This window comes from Sphaeramia orbicularis, chromosome 24 (assembly GCF_902148855.1).
Source record: "Sphaeramia orbicularis chromosome 24, fSphaOr1.1, whole genome shotgun sequence".
NCBI lineage: Eukaryota > Metazoa > Chordata > Actinopteri > Kurtiformes > Apogonidae > Sphaeramia > Sphaeramia orbicularis.
In genome coordinates, this window is record NC_043979.1 from 27722274 (window position 1) to 27743455 (window position 21182).

The following is a 21182-nucleotide window of genomic DNA, read 5'->3' on the forward strand; positions in this document are numbered from 1 at the left end:
TGTAAGACACAAGAAGATAAAAATAATGTTTAAAAAAGAACAGTTTAAGACACAGCTTAAGGAAGACAGGCTTTCTTTGTGTATGTTACTATTTGAGTTGTTTCGTGTGTCTGTTAGTCAGTGATGAGGCATTAACTAATATTTCTGGTCAACATTAGGAGTGATTGCAGACAACATCTTGCTTTTGTTAACTAAAGTTCTGACATTCAATCAGTGTACATTTAATTTCATATTGATTGGCTGTGGAGGAGTCAGATAAGTCTAGATATGACAGCAATTAGCTGCGTAGTTGTGTAAATTTGGGAGATTAAAGTTGCTTCTTTGGGGTAATTAACTGAAAATATTTGGAAGAGAGGTATCTGATGGACATATAAATTGTCATTCCCATAAAAAAAAAAACCAAAAACAAAAAAACAATCAAATTGGCCAGTTGATGTGAAAAAAAAAATTGCCAACCAAAAGCTATGTGTTGGATGTTGGATGAATATTGTAGTTAGATGAATATTTAACAAAGAAATTTTAAAATGAATGGGATATTGTTCTGATTTCTGTCTCTAAAAACGTCATGATGAAAGAACAAGAAAGGAACGTCTTATGAAGGGTTATGTATTTATACAAAAGAAATGAGGGAAAATGTTAACTTTCTGTTGTTGCTGTTTTTTTTTTTGTTTTTTTTTTTGGGGGGGGGTCCTGTCCAGTTAAGTGTCAAACTCCAAACAAAACACTCTTCATAGACTGTTTTTTGGTTTGTTTTTTCCACTCCTTTACTATTCTGGTACAATTACTCTCCAGTTGGTGATTTGGGGAAAGCCAACTCTGTGAGATTATCATATGACTGTAGTATTGCCATGTATCTCTAAAAAGTAATGCTTTCATGCAGAACTTTAGAAGGAGGAGAAATAAGGTCTTTAGGTTTATTACAAACATTAAATTCAACACATTTGGAGATATGTAGCTTGTTGGGGTTGATTGAATCTGAAGAGTAACTATATTTGTCAGACAAATGCAGTAGAATAAAAAGTTACATATTTGTCTCTGAGATGTAGTGAGTAGAAGTGTAAAGTAGCAGCCAGGGGAAATACTCGAGTAAAGTCCAAGAACCTCACATTTGTACAATACTAGGTTGCATTCCACCACTGGTGTGAGTTAACTGGCAGCTTCACCAACACTGCACACAGAGCCACGTCTAAAGGGTCTACAGCCGGTCGTGTTCGTGCAGATACTCTGTGATTGTGTACAGTTCTTAAAAGACTTTAGAGGATAAACGTCCTTGCAGTTCACAAAACAGTGCATGTGGGAAACGCCCGTAACAAGCACAGAACTACTTATATATGACATCACTTTGCCTGACTCACAGCTGGGATAGTCACCGCATCAAATGCCAGCTTGACATTAACACTGAAACACACCCCGGCTATTGGAGATCCGCATGAAACCGGCCGCCATATTGGATCATCAGCTACATTTCATATAGTGATGTAAAGGGAGATTTGAGCCCACATGTCCGAGTAACTTACGCAGTAACATTTGCCCTTTCTGTCAGTCTAAGGCACGCCCTTTTACCTCTAGATGCCTGTGCAGATAGCCAATCATATTAAGCATCTTAGTGACATGACAGCACATATGGCCAATAAAAAGAGTGAGATTTGACAGAAGGGGTGGGGAAAGGGGCGTGGTCTAGAATCTAGGGTGTCGCCGTGGAGGCTCCCATTCGAAGGCGACGGCGGTCGTCTATATTTCAGTCCTTATCTCTCCAGAATTAACGAAATAACTCCGAGTTGGCAGTGAATTTGACAGACTTTCACGTTGAGATTTTTTTCAAATTCTTCTCGGTCGAGCTTGCGGCGGGGCTCTGGAATGACGGGGTGTGCCGAGAATTTGAATTAGCTCGCCGTTAGTTTGAAGAAAGAGTGAGTCGGGGTGAAGAGAGGAGCCATTTTGTCCCGACTGTGTGGGAGAAAAGAAAGAGTGGAAAAGAGGAATCACACGGGAGGAGAGCCTATTTTTGCTTTGTGTTCTTATGCTGTAGGGGGGAAACAGTCGGGCTCAGGAGATATAACTTGTCGGACACATCTTCGGGCACGTTATTTGGGTGGTATTTAGCCAACTAGCTTGCCAAGCTAATCAACAAATCCCAGATTGTTAACTGTTAACAGTCTACAGAAGCTGGTCCGGTTGGCTGAGGAGCTGGCTTTAGACTTCACTTAGGCGTGCTAGGTTATCTGCTTTTTTGTATTTGTCTGCGTGGGTGAACACAAGCCTTTTCAATGGCGAAGAAGACGTACGACTTGCTGTTCAAGCTGCTTCTGATCGGAGACTCGGGCGTGGGGAAAACCTGTGTGCTGTTCCGCTTCTCTGACGACGCCTTCAACACAACCTTCATCTCCACCATAGGTAAGAACCCCACAAACAAGACCCTTTCTAACTCCCTTAAGGTGTGTTTGCTTAAGTTTCACAGCTGAGACTTACAGACTTTGCAGGTTACCCTATTTGGGCCCGGAGAGCCAGCATTGGGCCCGCATAAGATTAGCTTCAAAGCTACTTGTGCGCTTTTTTGAGCTCATAGCTGAACCGCAGTCTTGTCTCAAATACACAGTTGTGACTCAAACAACATAACATGCTTATTGTTTTTAGTTACACAAGCTGTGACGGCAAGTATAACCGGTTTAGGCGCCAGATGTTTGCTGTCATGTTAGTTGACCCAGTGGCTGGTGAGCTAACTAGGCTAACACCATGTAGCAGACAGTACAGGGCCGAGAACTCAAACACGTCCCCCTTGATTGTTGACAGGCTGTAATACTGCAAATATACACACATGTAACTACATCAAGGCACCCCTGCGTTATAAGTCATTACTATTTTTAATTATCACATTCAAACCGATATCACAGTATAAAAATAATCCCCATAGTGTCAAAATAAATCATGCCACTAAGTTTAAACGCCTACTTTTTAAGTGTAACTCCTGTAGAAGTACACAGGTATCACCTAAGTTAAGTTGTCATTAATAAAGGCACTCATCTAAAACATTTTAATCTGAAGGGATGTACTTTGCCAGTGTTAAAACACAGGTTATTAGGAGAATGGTGGAAGAGAGTGATGATGATTAAAAGAAAGCTAAAAAGGAATACTTGGGTTTTTAAAGTATATCCTTCAACTTAATGTTAGGGTGGTATCTTTTAAAGTCAACTAAACTTGTAATTTATACCCAAATCGGGCACCTGACTTGAAAGGTGTGAATGGATCCCTAAAATGTCTCCAAAAGAATCTGGGCTTAATGTAGATCTGCTCCATGTCCACTAACATCTCTTTTCTTCGAGTGGTATCTTTTATAATTTATTAAATGTCTTGTTCCTAACTGTTCTCATACATATATTACCGGGCTGCCATAACTGATACATTACCATGTAAACAGGGTTTTACATCGTAAACTTTTTTTTTTATCTAAATAAATGATACTTAGAGTGACTCAGAAGTGCAGTTTTTCTGGTTAAATATAAAGTAGATTCAAGAAATCTTTCAAGTCAAATACAAGTGTATTGAGTACTGCCAAGTTACCAAGTAAGTTATTTCTCAGGCCTCCTCAAAAGAGAACCGTAAACACTTCATCATCAGCTTTTTCCTCTGTCTTCCACGCATGCGTCTGACAACATGCTCACATGAGTCAAGTGTCAAACTATGTCAAATCCCTGCACGGCCCTGATGAAGGCTCCATTACTCCTGTTGCTTAAGATCACTGCTGAGTAATACTGTAACATTAGATGTGTTTTGCAGCACCACATAAAGCTGAACATTTGCAAAGCACTGGCTTTATATCCTTGATCTTTTGATTGAGCTTTCATTTCAAACCCACTGTTTTGTAACTTCAGTGTTGACAGCTCTGTCTGAATGTGTACTTAAGATCACACGACCATAAATGGCATCTGTGTTCCCAGTAGCATCCAGACTCGATTAGATCTGCTGAGGTCCAGCACAGCTCTGCTTATTGTTTATCGGACATATCTTACATTCAGTCTTAAGTGCGTATACTGGTGCTTCTGTCTAACCGAGACTGGATTTCTCATAAAATGGGTTTGATGTAGATTCAGAAGCACCATTATTATAAAATCTGTATTCACAGAGCACTTCTCGAGATTTACAAAGTGATTGACACAAACAATAAAACAAGCAGATCAAGTAAAATAATGACTGTTCAAGATGACAAGCAATGAAAACATTTAAATAAAAGAATTACAGTATAAATACACCACCAATGAACATTTACATGGCGCTGTGGTGATCATGTACTTTATTTCAGTAGAAGTCAGATCTCTGGATGTTCAATGTTAAAAAGGAAAGATGTGTGATGAGGAGCAGCAGTCCAGACTGACATGTTCCTCAGAGACCAGTAGTGACCTTTGCTCCTTGTGGGGATGCTTTTCCTGCCAAGTTTAGATGTAAGTCAAGTATTTAGTTCAATGCCTGCAATTGTTTGTAGCAACTGTAGGCATTTTCACAATTCTGAGAAAATATATTAAAGAAGAAACCTCTTACTGCAATTATCTTGGAAGCAACCTAATCTGTGTAGATTTGTTTAGCATCTTTTTGAGATATTTTCTAAATATTGTAATAATTTAAGTCAGAAAAAATGCTAAAGTGTGTAGCTTTTACATTAATTAGCAACATCAAAAAGCTGTCATGGCGCTTATGCTCTCCACAAACCTAGGGAAAACCCTTATAAGTTTGTTTTCTTTGTAAATTCTGTAACAGCCTTCAGGCTACCTACCTGTTTCAGATTCATTTTAAACATAATGGGACCAGACTGAGGGATGGTTCTTTTCGCAGAGATGTGTGAACACATCTAATAAAAATGATGATAGGTCTGGCTGGAATAGCAAACAAACCAGTTTTTAAAACTGGAGATTACAATTTATTGGCCCATGAATGTCTATAGTGCCACAACTCTGATAACAGTATTTTGTCACACATTTACCTCAATCAAAACGTTTCTTCTGTATGTGAGATTTTCCACATGGTCAGACTGATGTTTGATAACATTTCAGTCACATTTTCAACTCTGTCAAAGATACTAATTTCTCTGCTCATGAGCAAAACTTTATGAAATTCAAAAAATAGCTGTTTCACACAGTTCAGTAATTTATAATGTTGAAGTATTTGATGACTGCTGAGATGTTATCTTCTAAGCACAGCAAGTGTTTTCCTTATTTATACAAATGTAGGGCAAACATTTAAAGCCTCAAACAAGCGTCACACTAGAGGAAAGATGGCAACAACTGAACTGAAACTGTCCACAACAGTCATTTACAGATTAGGAAGTGGTCCCTTGTGGGGTTTTCCACCTTTTGTGGGGATATCCAGGGTGGCAAGAAACTGACGCTTAAGATCACAAACTAATATAATTTTCACCTCAAAAAGTTCAAAAAAGTTTTCCTCAGGGTTTGGAGAGCTGTCACGGAACAGGTAGAACATAAGCTGATCCCACCTTGTCTTTGTCATCTGTATTCAAAACAAAGCAGCACACACTGTTACAGCTCAGAATTAATAAAATATAATCTGTCAGCAGGTCATATAATGCAGATGTATTCATGATAGGGAGCTCTGATTTTTGATATAGATACACAAATACATGAATTGACTGATCTGAATTGTCGTCATCCAGCTGTCAACATAAAACTTAAAATGTAAATTAATGCATGGAAAAACCTGTGTAAGATGTATGCACTGCTTTGTAGTAAGGGATTTTTGATAAACTTTTTAATGGGTAACATTGGTAACAAAAGACGTCATCTGTTAATGAGCATGAATGAGCCAATGCCATAATCGGTGAATGTGAAACAAATGTCACAGATTTTATTTGTTTAACCATTCTTTAAGAATTTCAGACAGAATATTACAAAATCAGACTGATTCGTTATTCTAACAAACGATAAGGATACTGATGGCACTTACAGATCAATTTACAACAGCCCTAAATTCTGCCAAAATCAATACTTAATTTAAATTTCACTGGAGCAGAAAACATTTCTCCACATTAGGAACAGAAGGGTAGCCGAACCACACTCAGGGCCAGATACATAAATCAAATGGGTTTGTTTCTTTTCTGTACATTTGTATTTGTAGTTTGACGAGAAATGTCCTCTATTTTAATGAATTTGTAATGTATGTGAATCACAATGTATCATAGAAACAGCAAGTTTTAGTACAAAGAGTTGAAAACGTTTGAGAAAAAAGTTCATTTTAGCTATTTTTTAAAATAGTCCGATTAGGTTCATACTGTCAACTAGAACTTATAAAGATTTCTTTTTCTTTTTTGTCACACAGATGGAACAAAGTTCATTCTGACATGTTTCGGCTACAACCTGTAGCCTTCCTCAGAAGGGTCACTTGATGTTACTGTGACGTGTCATTGTCAGCTGTTCTATCCTGGTTTGCCAGGCAACAGGGGAAGATTATGCCCCCTGCTGCCTGGTTTTCTAAAATATTTAATATTTTTATATGTATGATATATATGTAATGGGTTATTGTTGTTTTTCCTCTGACTATATGACAGAAAAACTGTTGCTTATCAATGCAGAATCACTTCTAATTAATCTGTTTTTTATTGTTAGGTTCACACTAGTTTTCATGTTCTATCTCCACTAAATCATCATAGTGTGAGGCTCATTTAGTCGAGCAATACAGTCATACAAAGAATTTGCTCAATTTGATCGTTCTTTCCATTTACACAGTACACAGACCAAAACATGAGCCCGAGAGAGGACAAATGATATCCAGACTTGTAATCTGATGTTTACAGTTATTTAAGAATGTCATACAAGTTCTCAAAGACATTCCAAATCTGCTTGGAATGGGACTATAAATAAAAATATACCATTGAATACAGCTGGCTTGTTTCTGTCCAGATAAGGTTGTATGTTGAATCGGATGCATCTAAAAAGTTTGAGATGCACCAACTTGCAGAAGAAATGGCAGAAGCAGGACATTTGAAACAGGAGTGCTAGCCCTTCTTCTGACACAGTACTCATACCTTTGGAGACAGAGATGCACAGCTGTTTCTCAAAATACCCCCACTGGAAACCCCCCTCCCACCCTTCATCAGTCACTTATCCTCATTTTGAGTCCTCTCTCATGCCCTTCCCCCTTGTACGTTAGAGGTTATGCATATTAAGAGTGCTGAATATGCATAATGTTGCGATCAGAAATCTCTTTCCACAACACATCATGAATTTTGCATGGAAACTGGCAATGGCTGCAGTGGAATTCATACTTGTGGAAGGAACAGTTCCTGCAAGATTAAAAAGAAAGCCGGCCATAAACCATATTACTGTCATTTTAAGATTCAGGATTGAGCCGTTATGGAAAGCGTCATTCTCTTCTGGTGAAGTGTCCTTTTTTTCCTGTGGTTGTGTAAACCTCTGATTGCACAATGCACATATTTTCTTGACAACTTGCCAGAGCACCTCACCAGGAAAAACGGATTCACTAGGTGTTTTTCCTCCTCACTAGCAACACACAAATATTATGTCATCTCTGCTGTGTGTGATTATTTCAACTGTCCTCAAGAAGATTAAGCACATTAATCATATTTCACTGCACAATCCTAAATATTTATTCAGTTGTTGGTGCATTGTTGTTTTTTGCTCTAAACAGAAAAGTAGGCTTCATAGCTGTATCATATCTGCAAAGTGTCCGTCTTCTCCACTTTGTCTTCTCTTTTTGTTTCAACTCAACTCAATATTTCTTCTTTCTTTCCCTCCCTCTCTCTGGGGTGCGCATAATATTTAGTGAGTCACACTTTGGCAACCGGATCCTTCATTATTCTGTGGCCCTGCTCCACCTAGAGCACAGCTGTTTCTTGGACTAACACAACTTATGACCGAAGCTAAAATGTCAGATTGCCATTTATGCAAAAAAAAAGAAAAACTTTTTTGGGCGAAAAGAGAAAACAATAATGATGTATTACCCCTTTTAATCGGCTTCCTTCGGGGCTTCATGGATGTGATAAAAATGATAATCCTGATTACTTAAACAGTGCAAGCATGGTTCTGTATGATTTTTTTTGCCATTATTTACAGCCTGAACACCTCATTTAAACTGTTTTGTGCTTTAGAGAGATTGTTCGTTAACACAAAAAATAACGTAAATCTTGAAGGTCATATTCATACATGTAACAGTGCATCCTGCCATTGAAACAATAGTCCAACCACAATAGAAAGTTTAATTTTATTCCCAGAGCTGCAGCTCCTGCTTATTCAATATAACTTTTTCTGCAGATTGTATTCTAGATTAATGATTTCCTTTTTAAAAGGTAAAGGAAAATGTTTTACTGACTCACTATCAGACAAAAAAAATGGGAGACATGCAGAAATTGGTACATTTGAGAAGCAAACATTTGTCATTTTGATCACCTGATTTTTAAAGTAGTTGCTGACTCTGATTTTTTTCAGTCAACCTTGTTTTTGAATTTTACAAGTAATCATTTCCCGTAACAGGCAACTTAATGCTTTGTCAGTGCAGAAATATTCCAAAAAATCTGTCATTTATAACTAATCCACTTAAAATAATATCGACAAACAGAAGCTGTGAATCCCAGTTCTTACAGTTTAGGCTTAATGCAGACTACGCAGACAGTCTGTTTTCTGGCCTAACCTGATTTCTTACAGTAACCTGGTTCTTGTTTGTGCCCATTGTGAGCCAGTTTCTGATCCATAACCGTCTGCTGATAGGCTCATGTTCTGGTCATGACACTGCAGAATCAGGAAGAGATAATGTTATTGTCTCTCAGATGGAAACACCCTGTCATTCACTTTCCATTTCTCTCTCCTAGAGTCCACTGTTTCTGACTCTCCACTGTTTTTCTGTGTTGCCATCAGTACCAGCCTCTGTTTGTGCATTACTTTCAAGTCTTTTGTTATAGGTGTACATGCCAGTACTGTATATACTGTATTTAGATAAATGTTGCATATACTAACATGTTTGTTTTTTGTCTTGCAGGCATAGACTTCAAGATCAAAACTGTTGAATTACAAGGAAAAAAGATCAAACTACAGATTTGGTGAGTAGTATTTTGTGTGTCAGTTCTGTGTCTAACTGTATATTAGAGGAAGTGTACAGGCCCAAAAAATGACTGTGTAAATATTCCTCATCAGTTGGTGGAACATCTGGTTGACAGAGCTCCCTCAAGTCCTAGAAATGTGTTAGAGCAGGAAATGGTCACCAGTCCATCAGGAGCTTTTCTGCATAGTTGTTGTTGCAGCACACAACTGTTGAATTTCCGCATCTGGAAATTACTTTTGCTCCTCATAAAATACTGAAAAAATCCTTCACCATATGAATATAATCTATATACAGTTTCTGTAACGGCTTTCACCTAAAAGCACTTATACTTTAAAGCTTTGTTGAAATGTGTCTCAAATTGTGTCAGTTCACAAAAGTGTAACTGATACACTAGGATCATCTGCCTCTCAGGAGAGGGGTAGGTCTGGTCATTCAAGACTAATTATTGAGTGTTATCGAGATATCTAGATACTCGGATTTTCACACCCACTGTTGTTGTGAAAACCAAAACATAATGGTACAAAGAAACCACATCTTGAAAGTCACAATGTGGATTAATCTAATGTATGGATGATAGGTCAAATATTGAAGTTACTTTGGAGGTGTTTTTGTGCTTCTGAAGTTGTTTTTACGCCAGAATCAGCTTTATTTGCCAAGTATGTGTACACATTGAAGGAATTTGTTTTATTCCATTGCTCTCAATGCACTTAAGGAGGTCACAGCAGATAGAGCAGTCTGCACACTGTAAGCTCTAAATACTGCTGAAACTTTGTGACATTGCAAACTTAAAATTTTGTTTTGGACATGTTTGCTACAACCTGGAGGGGCACCGATGGGCACTTTGGTTTTCTCTGTTCTAGATGTACAGAAAGAATACACATAATGGTAAACAAAACAGCGAAATAAAGGCAAAAGTAGGCGCATGACCATATAAGCAATAATGTTGAAAACTACACATGTAAGTAAAGTGTTACGCAAGTTGCAAACAATGCAGGTTGTGCAAAGGAAATTGTTTCTCTCAGAATCTGTGCTCCTGAGTTGACCTTGAACATTTAAAACCCAGGTTTTGTTGATGTTTTGGCAAAAATATGCCCATGTTTACTGTTGCACGGAAGTAAGTACTGTATTGTAAACCATAGCCATAATATGAACAATATCTAATCTTTTGGCTTTAAACACATATAAGACATGTTCCTTTTTGAGTTTTGTGTCACTGTCCTTTACGTTAGATCTTTGACTCAATTAGATTTCACCTTATACCATCCATTAGATCTTTTCTGTTGTATCTGTTTCAGTACACATTAATCTTCCTCCTTATCCTGTCCAAGTGCATCACATATTGATTAAATCTACCCCGTGCTGCCCCGGCACTCAGTGCTATTCACAGATAACAGTCAGTTGTTTCTCTTAAAGATTATAGTCAAATGACCGCTGTAAGTGTTTGATTTGCTTATACTAGCTTCGTGCTCCTGGGCTGCATCTCTATTTCTGATAGATGGGTGTTGGCATGTTTTTCCAGATAGGAAAATGTCACAGTTGAGGTGCATGTTAGTGCAGACGTGTAAGGGACACAGTTAGCCTGCAGTGGATTTAAATGTGTATCTACCAGTGATAACCTCAGCTGGCTTCTTACATTTTTCAAAATGTTGGTTCCGATTACTTCTTTGGGCCTTAAAACAGTCAGAAAGGTGACATTAAAGGGGATATTGAATGAATTATAAGACCATTATCAACCTCTGTTGGACACCAAAGGAAGTGCACAATAACAGCATGACAGCATCTCTGGTCTGTTTTGTAATGCAAGTCTGAAAATAAAACCCATTTTATAGCAAAGCCAGTAGCAGAAATATAAAAATGCAGAGCTAATGTATATGGCATATTATTACAGTAATAATAGAATAATATTTTTGAGTCTGAGTGTTGTAGTCCAACGTGTGTGGTTGAAATTAGGTTTACTGTGTTGAAGTGAGATGTGAGCATTATATGAAATAGTCTCTGTGTCACTGGTATTGATCAGCTTTGTCACACCCCACAGATATTTTATGGCCAATGTGAGCTGTAATAAAATCCCTGGACTATTTGCTATTTGGGTTAAGAGGTTAACTTTATGTATTCGTTTGTGTGTGTAGGGACACAGCGGGCCAGGAACGGTTCCACACCATCACCACCTCCTATTACAGAGGAGCCATGGGCATCATGCTGGTATACGACATCACCAACGCTAAGAGCTTTGAAAACATCAGCAAATGGCTGCGCAACATTGATGAGGTAAGACACAAGTATATCTGATGTATTAGATCCCTGCCACGTTGTCGTGTTTTTTTGTGGCTCTTGGAAAGTTGACAGTTGGCTATCTGTTGTTTACTGTGTGTAGTGACAAAAGCCTCATTCAGACTATCAGCCCAAATCTTAATTTGCTTATTTGCCATGTTTAGATTGTATACAGATAGACTTAGGAAAGTCATATGACAAAAAGCACTTTTTTGTTTTGCTGGGAATGCACTTGTATAATAGCACTTTGACTGATAGATGATGTAGATACTGTTTTTATTTGTTTATTGTACACTCACATTTTACATCAAGGAACTTGACAAATTAATTATCCAGTCCACATAATCTTCATCAGACAGACACATTTTAGCATCTAACACAGGCCACAACATCACTGGTGTGTCAAGCATATTAAACTAGAATGCACTGAAAGGAGTACAGCTGCAGTCGGAATAAAAAAGGCAAATATCTGCGGATAGATTGGTTTACTGACTGGAAAATGCATCGAAAATCAAATTTCAATGTGTTGTTTGCATCCCTCACGAAGCAGTTAGGTTAGTAAGTCTGGATGTATAAGTCCAATCAGATCACATAAATAGTTTTGCAGACATTCTGTCTTAAAGATGTGATTTGAGAAGCCCGACTGATTTGCCTAGAGTGTGCACTAAATTCTCTCATGGGTATGCAGCAAACGTTGCTAACTAGCTGATCTGAACTGTGGAACTGGAGTCTGTGATTTAATCACATCAGATGAGCCAGATGTCTACATGCATCAGACTCGCTGTAAAAGACTAAAATAAAATCACCACTGGGAGGTAAACTTTATACAGCAATAGCTCTTGTTAAGTGCAGAATGTTTCAAAGCTTAAATGTGTTTTTGACAATGTTTTAAACACAAATTTCTTGCAGAATTTTTGTCTTTATGATCAACATTCATTACTATAACGATCTTGATCATTTGTCAGAACTTTATAGTTAAGATTGTTTTTAACATTTTTATCTCTGCTTAGTGTTCTATTTCGTTTGTATGTTTGTTATGTTTACCCATTTATAATCTAATGTTTTATGATCCTTAATTCTGGAAAAAATCACTTTGTTGTCCAGTGCTGTATGAAATGTTGAGGTTTGTGTGCTGTGTATGTTGGAGATCTTGTGGTTTGTGAAAGTCTGCGTTTGTATTCATATGTTGTTTTACTGACTATAAGGCCACACTCACAATATTGTAAAGTATAGAATTTTTATGGACAAACCAGAGAAACCGGTGAAAAGGTGCTTTGATTATGTGAAAAGCTTTGATTATCAGGCACAATCAGTTAGAGGAAGGTTCATCTGTATGGGTCCCTTCACCGCAGTTTCACCTTCATTTAAAATCTGTTTGCAAAACAGCCTCTGAAGTGTTTTATCCTGCTCTTTATTTTTGAAGTGAGTAATCTTCTGGGATCGGTTCCCAATCAAACACATTAGATTAATTACTGTGATAGTTAAAATTAATAGCTCAGCCCTTCTGCGTTTATTGATACCGGGTTCAACAATACAACACGTGATCTGCATAAATATGTTACTCATAAAGCAGACTCGGCTCTGCGCCAGGAATGCTCTCTCATAATTCTTCTCTCCTCGGTGCAGTAAAAGGAAAAATAATGAGCTTTGATTTAGTGAAGGAAAGCTAACACAATGCATTTCCTGCCAACTCAGAACTTGACCTCGCTTTTAGTGCACCTCAGTGTGTGAACACTTGTATTTGACTCTAAAGAAAACGTATAAGATGCAAGAATCTCTGCTCTGTTATGCACGGTAGATGAGGGTTTCCCAACCTTTCTGACTGGTCACCTGTCACGTGACACCAAAGTGATGTCTTATTGTGGAATGTTTAAGCAAACTGTGATATGTACAGTATGTCTTGTATGTTAATGATAAAACTGAAATAATTAAGGGTGTTTTCACACTGGGTATCCTAATCCATTGGACCCCAAAGACCACTTAATTTCATAAATGTGAATGCAAGCGTTCCGTGCGTACAGAGTACTGTACCTGAGTCCAGCTGAGAAGGTAGTCCTGGGTACGGACTGCGTGGATTCCAGTATGGAACATTGCAGTGTGAAAGCAATCCATACCCAAGACCAGAAGTGACAATCACTACAAGACCATAGACGGCACTCCTGTTGTCTCCTGAAAAAGCTTTGGATCCGTGTGGCATGGGCTCGCCTTATTGACCGAACCACTCTGCAACATATCGGGGACAGCGAAGGTCGCTCTTCTTCTCTTTGCCTCCAACAGGCTAACATAGGAAAGTATTTTCTGTCAACTTAACAGTCGCTCAGTTGATGACATAAGGGTTTGTCACTTCCTCGTTTGTTGGATAGCTACAGAATTCTTTCCTCACCACCACCTACTGTTTCGGCCCTGTAACACCCAGTCGTTCTCGGGCTGCAGTACGTGCTTGTGAACGCAACATCTGTGGGAAAGGTGTGAGCGTATTCAGGTATAGCATGGATCTGGATACCCAGTCTGAAAACACCCCAAGTCTGTAAAGTGACAGACAACAGATCAAGTCAAAACGAATTATGAAGTTTTTTCATTTCACAGTTAATACTATAATATCTCTGAATTGGAAAATTATTATTATAATAATTATTAGATTTTGGCATTCTACATGTGATGTATGACACATTTCACAGGTGTCGTATGACTATTTTTAGTCAGTATTTGAGTGCTTTGTCTTTTATACACCAGCCACTCTGTCGACTAGTATTATGTGTCATTTATTCTTGTTTGCTGAGCCAGTTTGTGTGAAGTTATTGATAATCTACTTTCATAGTGTTCTGTAGTGTTGGCAATATTCAGAGTTCTAGTTGATTTAATAAAGCAGATATTTAAAAAAAAAAAAAAAAAAATGAAGGCAAACAAAGCCACATCTTAGTGAAACATTAAATTAGAATCATTGTATTCATAATCAGACCGTTTTGATGTTTTGTAGATAAAAGTATTCTTAAAAGACAGTACTATGACTGAGAAATTAATGCCTGAAGAGTTTAAAATCAGAAGTTACTCACTGATTTACTTTGTCATGCGTGTGTAACATGGATGAAATAGTCTAATAACCCACACTGTCATCTTTATTTTCTTCAGCATGCAAATGAGGATGTCGAGAGGATGCTGTTAGGCAACAAGTGTGACATGGAGGACAAAAGGGTCGTACCAAAAGCCAAGGGGGAGCAGGTGAGAGCAGCTACAAGCACCCATTTACCATCAGTCCCACACGTTGGTTTCTGGAGACACTCATGCAGTTCATGCCCCTGCATTTAGAAAGACTTCATTCATGAAGTCGTTGGCAGTTAATCACATGTCAGCTTCATCTCCTCACTTTGACACATGACACATTGACGGCAGACGCGGTGCATTTACATAAGCAGCACACTGTCTGCCACAGGCCCCTTCAGCTCTGACAGTTACAAAAACAAACATAAAGTAACAGGATACTACAGAGAGACTACCAAAATATTTGTTACATACATAATACATGAAGGAGCTGGGGAAAATGCTATGAAGCCTTCTTGAAATTGAATGTGCAATTGCCCTTAAACCAGTGCTTCTGAATTTGCAGCAGATATTTAACACCATATTTTTGTTTGTATACCTTAAACACGGCTCACAGGTGCTTATTGAGGCATAGTTTGTTTTAGCAAAATAATTAAAAAGTAACCTGATTTTATGTTGCAAAGGTCGGAAATGATCTCTAAAACCCATTCACCCACACGAGTGATTTTGACAAGATGATCCTTCCCTGTATTTTTGTTTCTTTCTGCAGAATGACACCTGTTCAGATTGTGTCAGGATGTTTTCTGAAAGTCCTAAATCATAAAATTGTGACTTTTCCTCCTAAAAAACACACAAAATGCAACCTAGTATATCATGTTTTGTATTCAGTTCATGGAGCCAGAAAAAGGTTTAAAAGCATAAAATGAAATCTCAAATTTTTTTAATGTCATGGACAATTTACTATTTTCTTTTTTTTTTTTTTTTTTTTTTTTAACTTTTAACTAAATAGGAAATATCCTGGTTCTGACTGTTACATTTTAGATTGTAATGTCACAATAATCCTTTCTAACAAGGCTGTTTATGATTTTTGTGTAAAAGTCATATGCAAATAAATATTACTTGAGGTAAAGTTTTTATTTTGTCTTACCACATTACTGGAATGGATATTAACAATTCCAATATACTTGATGCAGGTGTTTTATAAGTAATACCATATTCTGTACCACATGCATACTCCATTCAAACAAGATGAACTTGCTGTGTTGTTTATCCAGCGTAGTGGTTTTCTTAATCTAAAACTTGTCTAAACATCTGAGGAGACATGGTTTTCTTTCATTTTAAATAAACAATCTAGTCAGCGTTTCTCACTGCTTTCGTTACAGTGGGTCAGATGAAAAGATTTATCGAGGCAACTCCTAGTGATGTTAAATGTGGGTTACAATTCTGTCAGTTCAAGTCACTGCCCAGGAAGGATATTTGTGAACAGTACTAGTAGTAGAAGAAGAATGCAGAACCCCTTGCTCAAGTACAAGTGCAGATTAAAGACTGAAAACACATAGTCTTGCAAAAATATATAAAGGCACAGTAAGAAGAAAAATGTATCATTGCAATATAGTTAGTGTGAAAAGTAACAGTCTCTGTACAGTAAAATGGATTCCGAATGTTGTACTATTATATTGTTTTTGGTTTAATTTTACAGTTTCATGAATGTTTATATTGTATTTTCTTGCTGTTTTAAGGTTGAGCAAATGTATGAATTGTTGGTAGTTTAATCTAAATCTGCATCATCGCATCATATTCTGTAAGATCATGGTATGTTTGTACGGTCGTTGTCCTGTTAAAACCACATAGAGTTTAGGAAATGACTGATCCAGTTTGTCTAATGTAGACATCTTCATAAATGTGACTAACAAAGCCATCGTGGTTTTCTTATGTGGCAGATTCTGTCAAAATCACAAATAGTCTTATTTATTTATTTATTCATTTATTTTTGTTTATTTAGCAGGGACAGTACACATTAATGAACATTTCTGTAAATATGCCAGTATTAGCAAAAAAGCTATTTTTCAACTGTTGTCCCTGGGTAAGAAGTAAAGGGCCAGTATTCATAAAATTAGAAACACTAAAAATTAAGGCTAATTAGTTCACACATACAGTATACACAGTTAACCTTTAAGTATCAGTACAAACACCTTGAGAGACATTGGCGCATGGGCAGGTGGTCATGCAGCGCAAAACAGAGAAAAACTATTATTTCCAGAGCTATAAAAGTCACCTTTTTCATAAGTTCAAAAACAGGTGTATTATTTACTTTGTAAAGTTTTCCAATGAATCCAAGACAGTTTTTTAGTTTTAGTTCAAGCAGGAGGACAGTTTTAGTTGACTCACTTCATCCTTCAGTTTATCACAATCACTTAATCAACAGGAACAGGATTAGATACTGTAATGAAAAGGAGTCAAAAGTACAATATTTCCCCCTGAGATGCAGAGGTTTAAATAAAATCAAAATACTCATATAAAATACAGATACCTCATTTTTGTGCTTGACAAAAAGTATGTAGTTAGAATACACCACCAGAAACATGGCACATTGTAGTCTGTTATATTTATTATGTGTGGTGCTGTTCGTATATTGCTTGCACAAACCCTGAAGATACTATGAAGCAGAGCCTGATGAGCTGGTTTCAACAAAGTCACTGAAATTCATATAATCACAGAATAGTACAGGATAACATACAGCTGTCAGGTACATGTCCCAGTTTCGCTACTATAAACCAAAGTACAGCCTCCTAAATTATTGTATTTCTTAAGTATAATTCCTTTAGTTAAGAGGTTTGTGATCGTCTGCACGCTGTGAAACGGTCATTTGATATCATCTGCAGCACAGTTTGAGCCTGAGTAGGGGGATGTAATGGTCCAGAATAAGTGAAACCATCTGTGGGCGTGCACCATGCAGGGCCTCAAGAAGCTCTGTACCAAAGCAGACTAGCACTGACTAGTCAGTCTGCAGATTTAGCAGCTCCAGATACAGATCTGCTTACTCACGCAAACACACATGTACCTGAGCAGAACGGGGTGTGTGCGTGAGAGCAGCAATTCCTGATCTCTGGAAGAGTGGCTTTATTTTTGGAGCAAACTAGAAACCCCTTAAACCCACCAGTCCTCATTCTGACTCATCCCGTTTGTCTTCTGCAGATCGCAAGGGAGCACGGCATTAGGTTTTTTGAGACGAGTGCTAAGGCCAACATCAACATCGAGAAGGCTTTCCTCACGTTAGCAGAAGACATCCTCAGAAAGGTGCGTGTCTGATGTCATGATCATTGAGACTGATGGAGTGATTGGTTTGGATGATATGAGATGATAGGAGATTTTTCAGCTGACTCTACTTGTGAATTTTGACTGTAGTTTCAAACGGTAATTAATATCTTACCAAAAAAAATAACTGCTACCTAGATTTTTGAATGATAGGTTTGATGTTCAGATTTGTATTTTGTTTATTTTGGTATTAATCACTTTGACTTGAATGTTCAGTTAACAGTTTACCATTACAACTTAATTATGAAGTCAAAAATCCAAACAAAACAATTATTATATTTGTTGGTTATTTGGCTACTCTACTTTTTACCACTCCCAAAGTATTATTACATCAGCCTTTTAAAATCTGCTCTGGGTCGACCTCAAATTACAAGTATTACATCCTTGGAAGCCAAATCTTGTGTACTTTAAAGGGCTTTTGTGGGTCATTAAAGTCTAAAATCCCATAATCTACATTTTAGACCTTAAAATGACTAGAATACATTTTTTTTTTAATTTACCAGATGTGCTCAGTTGAAGCATGACAGCAAGGAGAGGAAAAACCTGAACCATGTCTTACCTTACGCAACAAAACACTGTTAAAAGTGTTAAAGTTGTATGGGATGTCAGATGAATAAAGTATGAAGCATAAATAAAGCGGGGTTTGGCAAATGGGAGACTTTTAAAGGCTAATCTAACATTAGCTTGGATCAGTAAATTGGCTATTAACCAGCCCATGAAAAAAAAACACCACCATCACAAATGTTTATTATAAATTATAGAATTAAATGAGTCAGTAATAAATATTTGATTTTAGAAATTATTTCTGGATAACTGAACATACTCATTCAATAAATCTGGAACTGAATGAAACCAGTGGTGAAATCCAGACAATTCTAGGTGCATTTTTCAGCTTTGAACTAATATTTTCTGCTGAGATGACAGCTGTGAATATGTTCACACTGATAAACCGATCTGACCAAGTGAACATCTGATGGAACCTAATATTGTTTTGTGTTTGCGCTTGGAGTTTCATGTGAAATGTCTTGTTTTCATGAATATCTTTAAACGTGTTAAATTTAACCTGCAGAAACCCTGCTCTAGCTGTTGGATTGAGATGACATGCTGATTTATTGTAGATTAAGTAGAAACAGGCTGACAGAAAGATAGAAATTTTGGGCTGTCATTCATATGTAAATGATATTTCTGAAACCAAAAGAGATTTTTTTTAAACACTTTGTATCCGTGTGGCAAATGAAGAGATTAGAAAACGTTTGTGTAAATGAGCATGCACCTGAAATCTGAACTCTTGGTCATATAGTTGCATATGCCAGTGCATCGGTCAGAACTGACAGGTATAGCAGTGTAGGGGTCAAATCTATAGACTATAAAATAAAACAAACACATTTAGTTACAGTTATTCTTCCTGGGGTCAAACACATTGAAATAACCCAATACAGCACAATGTAAAAAAACACACATTCAGTTTGCATTGTCTTCATCATCAAACAGTCAGTCACCACCAGTTAAATATTTCAGTGGTCTATATTTTACTGTTCTGTGTTTCATGGTAGTTAACTTTTATAATGTACCTACTTTGTCATTTCTGCTCAGCTTGACCACATCCAATATTATCCACACTTTGAAGTTCAGCAAAATCAACAGTTTGTTAGGGTTTTTGCTTTAAACGATGTACTGTAGAATGGTCTGATGAACGGATAAACATAAGGAGCATGTCTGCATTAGTGTGGACATGGCATTAATAGACCGGGATGCACTACACCTGGGACAAAGTATCAGTGCATATGTTTACTGAGGTGTATTTGTGTTGTTTTTGTGCGACAGACGCCCGTAAAAGAGCCCAACAGTGAAAACGTCGACATCAGCAGCGGAGGCGGAGTCACAGGCTGGAAGAGCAAGTGCTGCAGTTGAACAACTCCTCTGTTTCACCCACACTAACGCACACCAACACACAGAAACACACATTTTCTCTCTCTAACTGCTAACTCTAACTCTCTCGCCCTCTAACCTGTCTCATGAGTTTTCTTGCACACTGACACTCTGTCTGTCTTTATCAGAATAAAACAAAAAAAACCACTTCACTCGTCTAATCTCCACCCCCATTATTCTTCCATCTGGTGATCATTTTTATTTCTGATAAAAAGAGAAATCAAGTCACGTTTCTTGTCATTTGTTTTTAAGGTTGTAAAAAGAAAAAAAAAGAAAAATCGTGTGAAAAGACAAGCTCATATTTTTAATATTTCCTTTGCCTGAGCTAGTTGGACACCCTCACCCCACCCCACCCCACACCCCCCACCCACAGCACTCACCTTCAGTCAGAGGAAATGAAAAGAAAATATAAAGAAAATCCAACAAAAAAAGACACATGTAGAATTAACATTTTGTACACTTAGTGGGGTTTCTGTTGTCTAACTGTATTTGGTCATTTACAATTTGTTACCAAGTGACAGAGGCGTGGCTAGCTCCTTTTGTATGTGGGGGTTTATTTTGTCCTGTGCCTTATATGGAAGACAGGGGCGGGGCTGTGTGGTGGGCGGAGCCACATCCACCCAATGAAATTACAATTTAATATTCTGTGTGTTCGGACTCGTCATGAGGTCGAACTGAAGCAGAAGCGTTTGAATTTCTCCTCCAGCCAAGAGAACGGCATTATATGTCCTGTTTATTGATGTTTTATTTTTATCTGTATGATTTATTTTACTTTTATTTTTATTCTTTTCCCTTTTGGGTATTTTTTTTTCCTGCATGCAGACTATTTTTTTGTTTTGTTTTTGGGTTGGAAGCGTTTCTGTAATGTTGTGTAACGCTTGCCACTGGGTAACTGTGGGCGGGAGGTACAGAAGTTCTCTTTGGAAATTCAAACAATTTTGCAGATCCATTAAAAATAAGCTTGTTTAAGTTAACTTGTTTGTCCTTAATGGTGTGTTATGTGCAGTTTCATGTCTACCCGTACCAGGTTTACAGCCGTCAGGACAACTCCAGCTTTTGCGAAGACGATGAAGAGGATACTGAAATCTGAATTCCGAGTTAAACTACTTAACAGATGATTACAGATGCTCTCCCTTTCCAGATAAAACCTTAACTCAACGATGGAATAAGTATACATATCCTTTACTGAGTTAAAACAATATTGTACAGTAAAAATACTCTTCTAAAAGTAAAAGTTCAGCAGACCTTTAAGTAGAATAATCAAAATTCCTTTTCTCATGAACTCCTTAACCCTTAAAGACCTACTACTGTTTTTCTTGTCATCCCCAAATAAATATTTCACTGCATTTAACATTTCCTATGTGATTTATCACCATTTATTAGTAATATTATCCCCTGCAAATTAAACATTGGAAAATACCTGATTTTCACAAAAAAATGCAAACTGTAGATCTTCATAAAAGCTCAGAGTAAATTTAAAGGTTTTAATATCAGAACAGAAAAAAATGGAAGAAAAAGTGACTATTTCAGCAAAATAGGTCATTAACCGAACATAAGAAGCATTTACATCC

The 21182-nt window shown here is 37.4% G+C and overlaps 1 protein-coding gene across 1 annotated transcript; it reads left to right on the plus strand.

Moving 5' to 3' along the window:
* Positions 1-1697: 1697 nt before the first annotated feature.
* rab10 (RAB10, member RAS oncogene family) lies at positions 1698-20585 on the plus strand. Its single transcript, XM_030128662.1, has 6 exons — positions 1698-2394; positions 8995-9055; positions 11187-11325; positions 14458-14547; positions 17563-17664; positions 19507-20585. The coding sequence occupies exons 1-6, from the start codon at positions 2268-2270 to the stop codon at positions 19591-19593; spliced, it is 606 nt and encodes a 201-aa protein (XP_029984522.1). The 5' UTR covers positions 1698-2267; the 3' UTR covers positions 19594-20585.
* Positions 20586-21182: the final 597 nt, after the last annotated feature.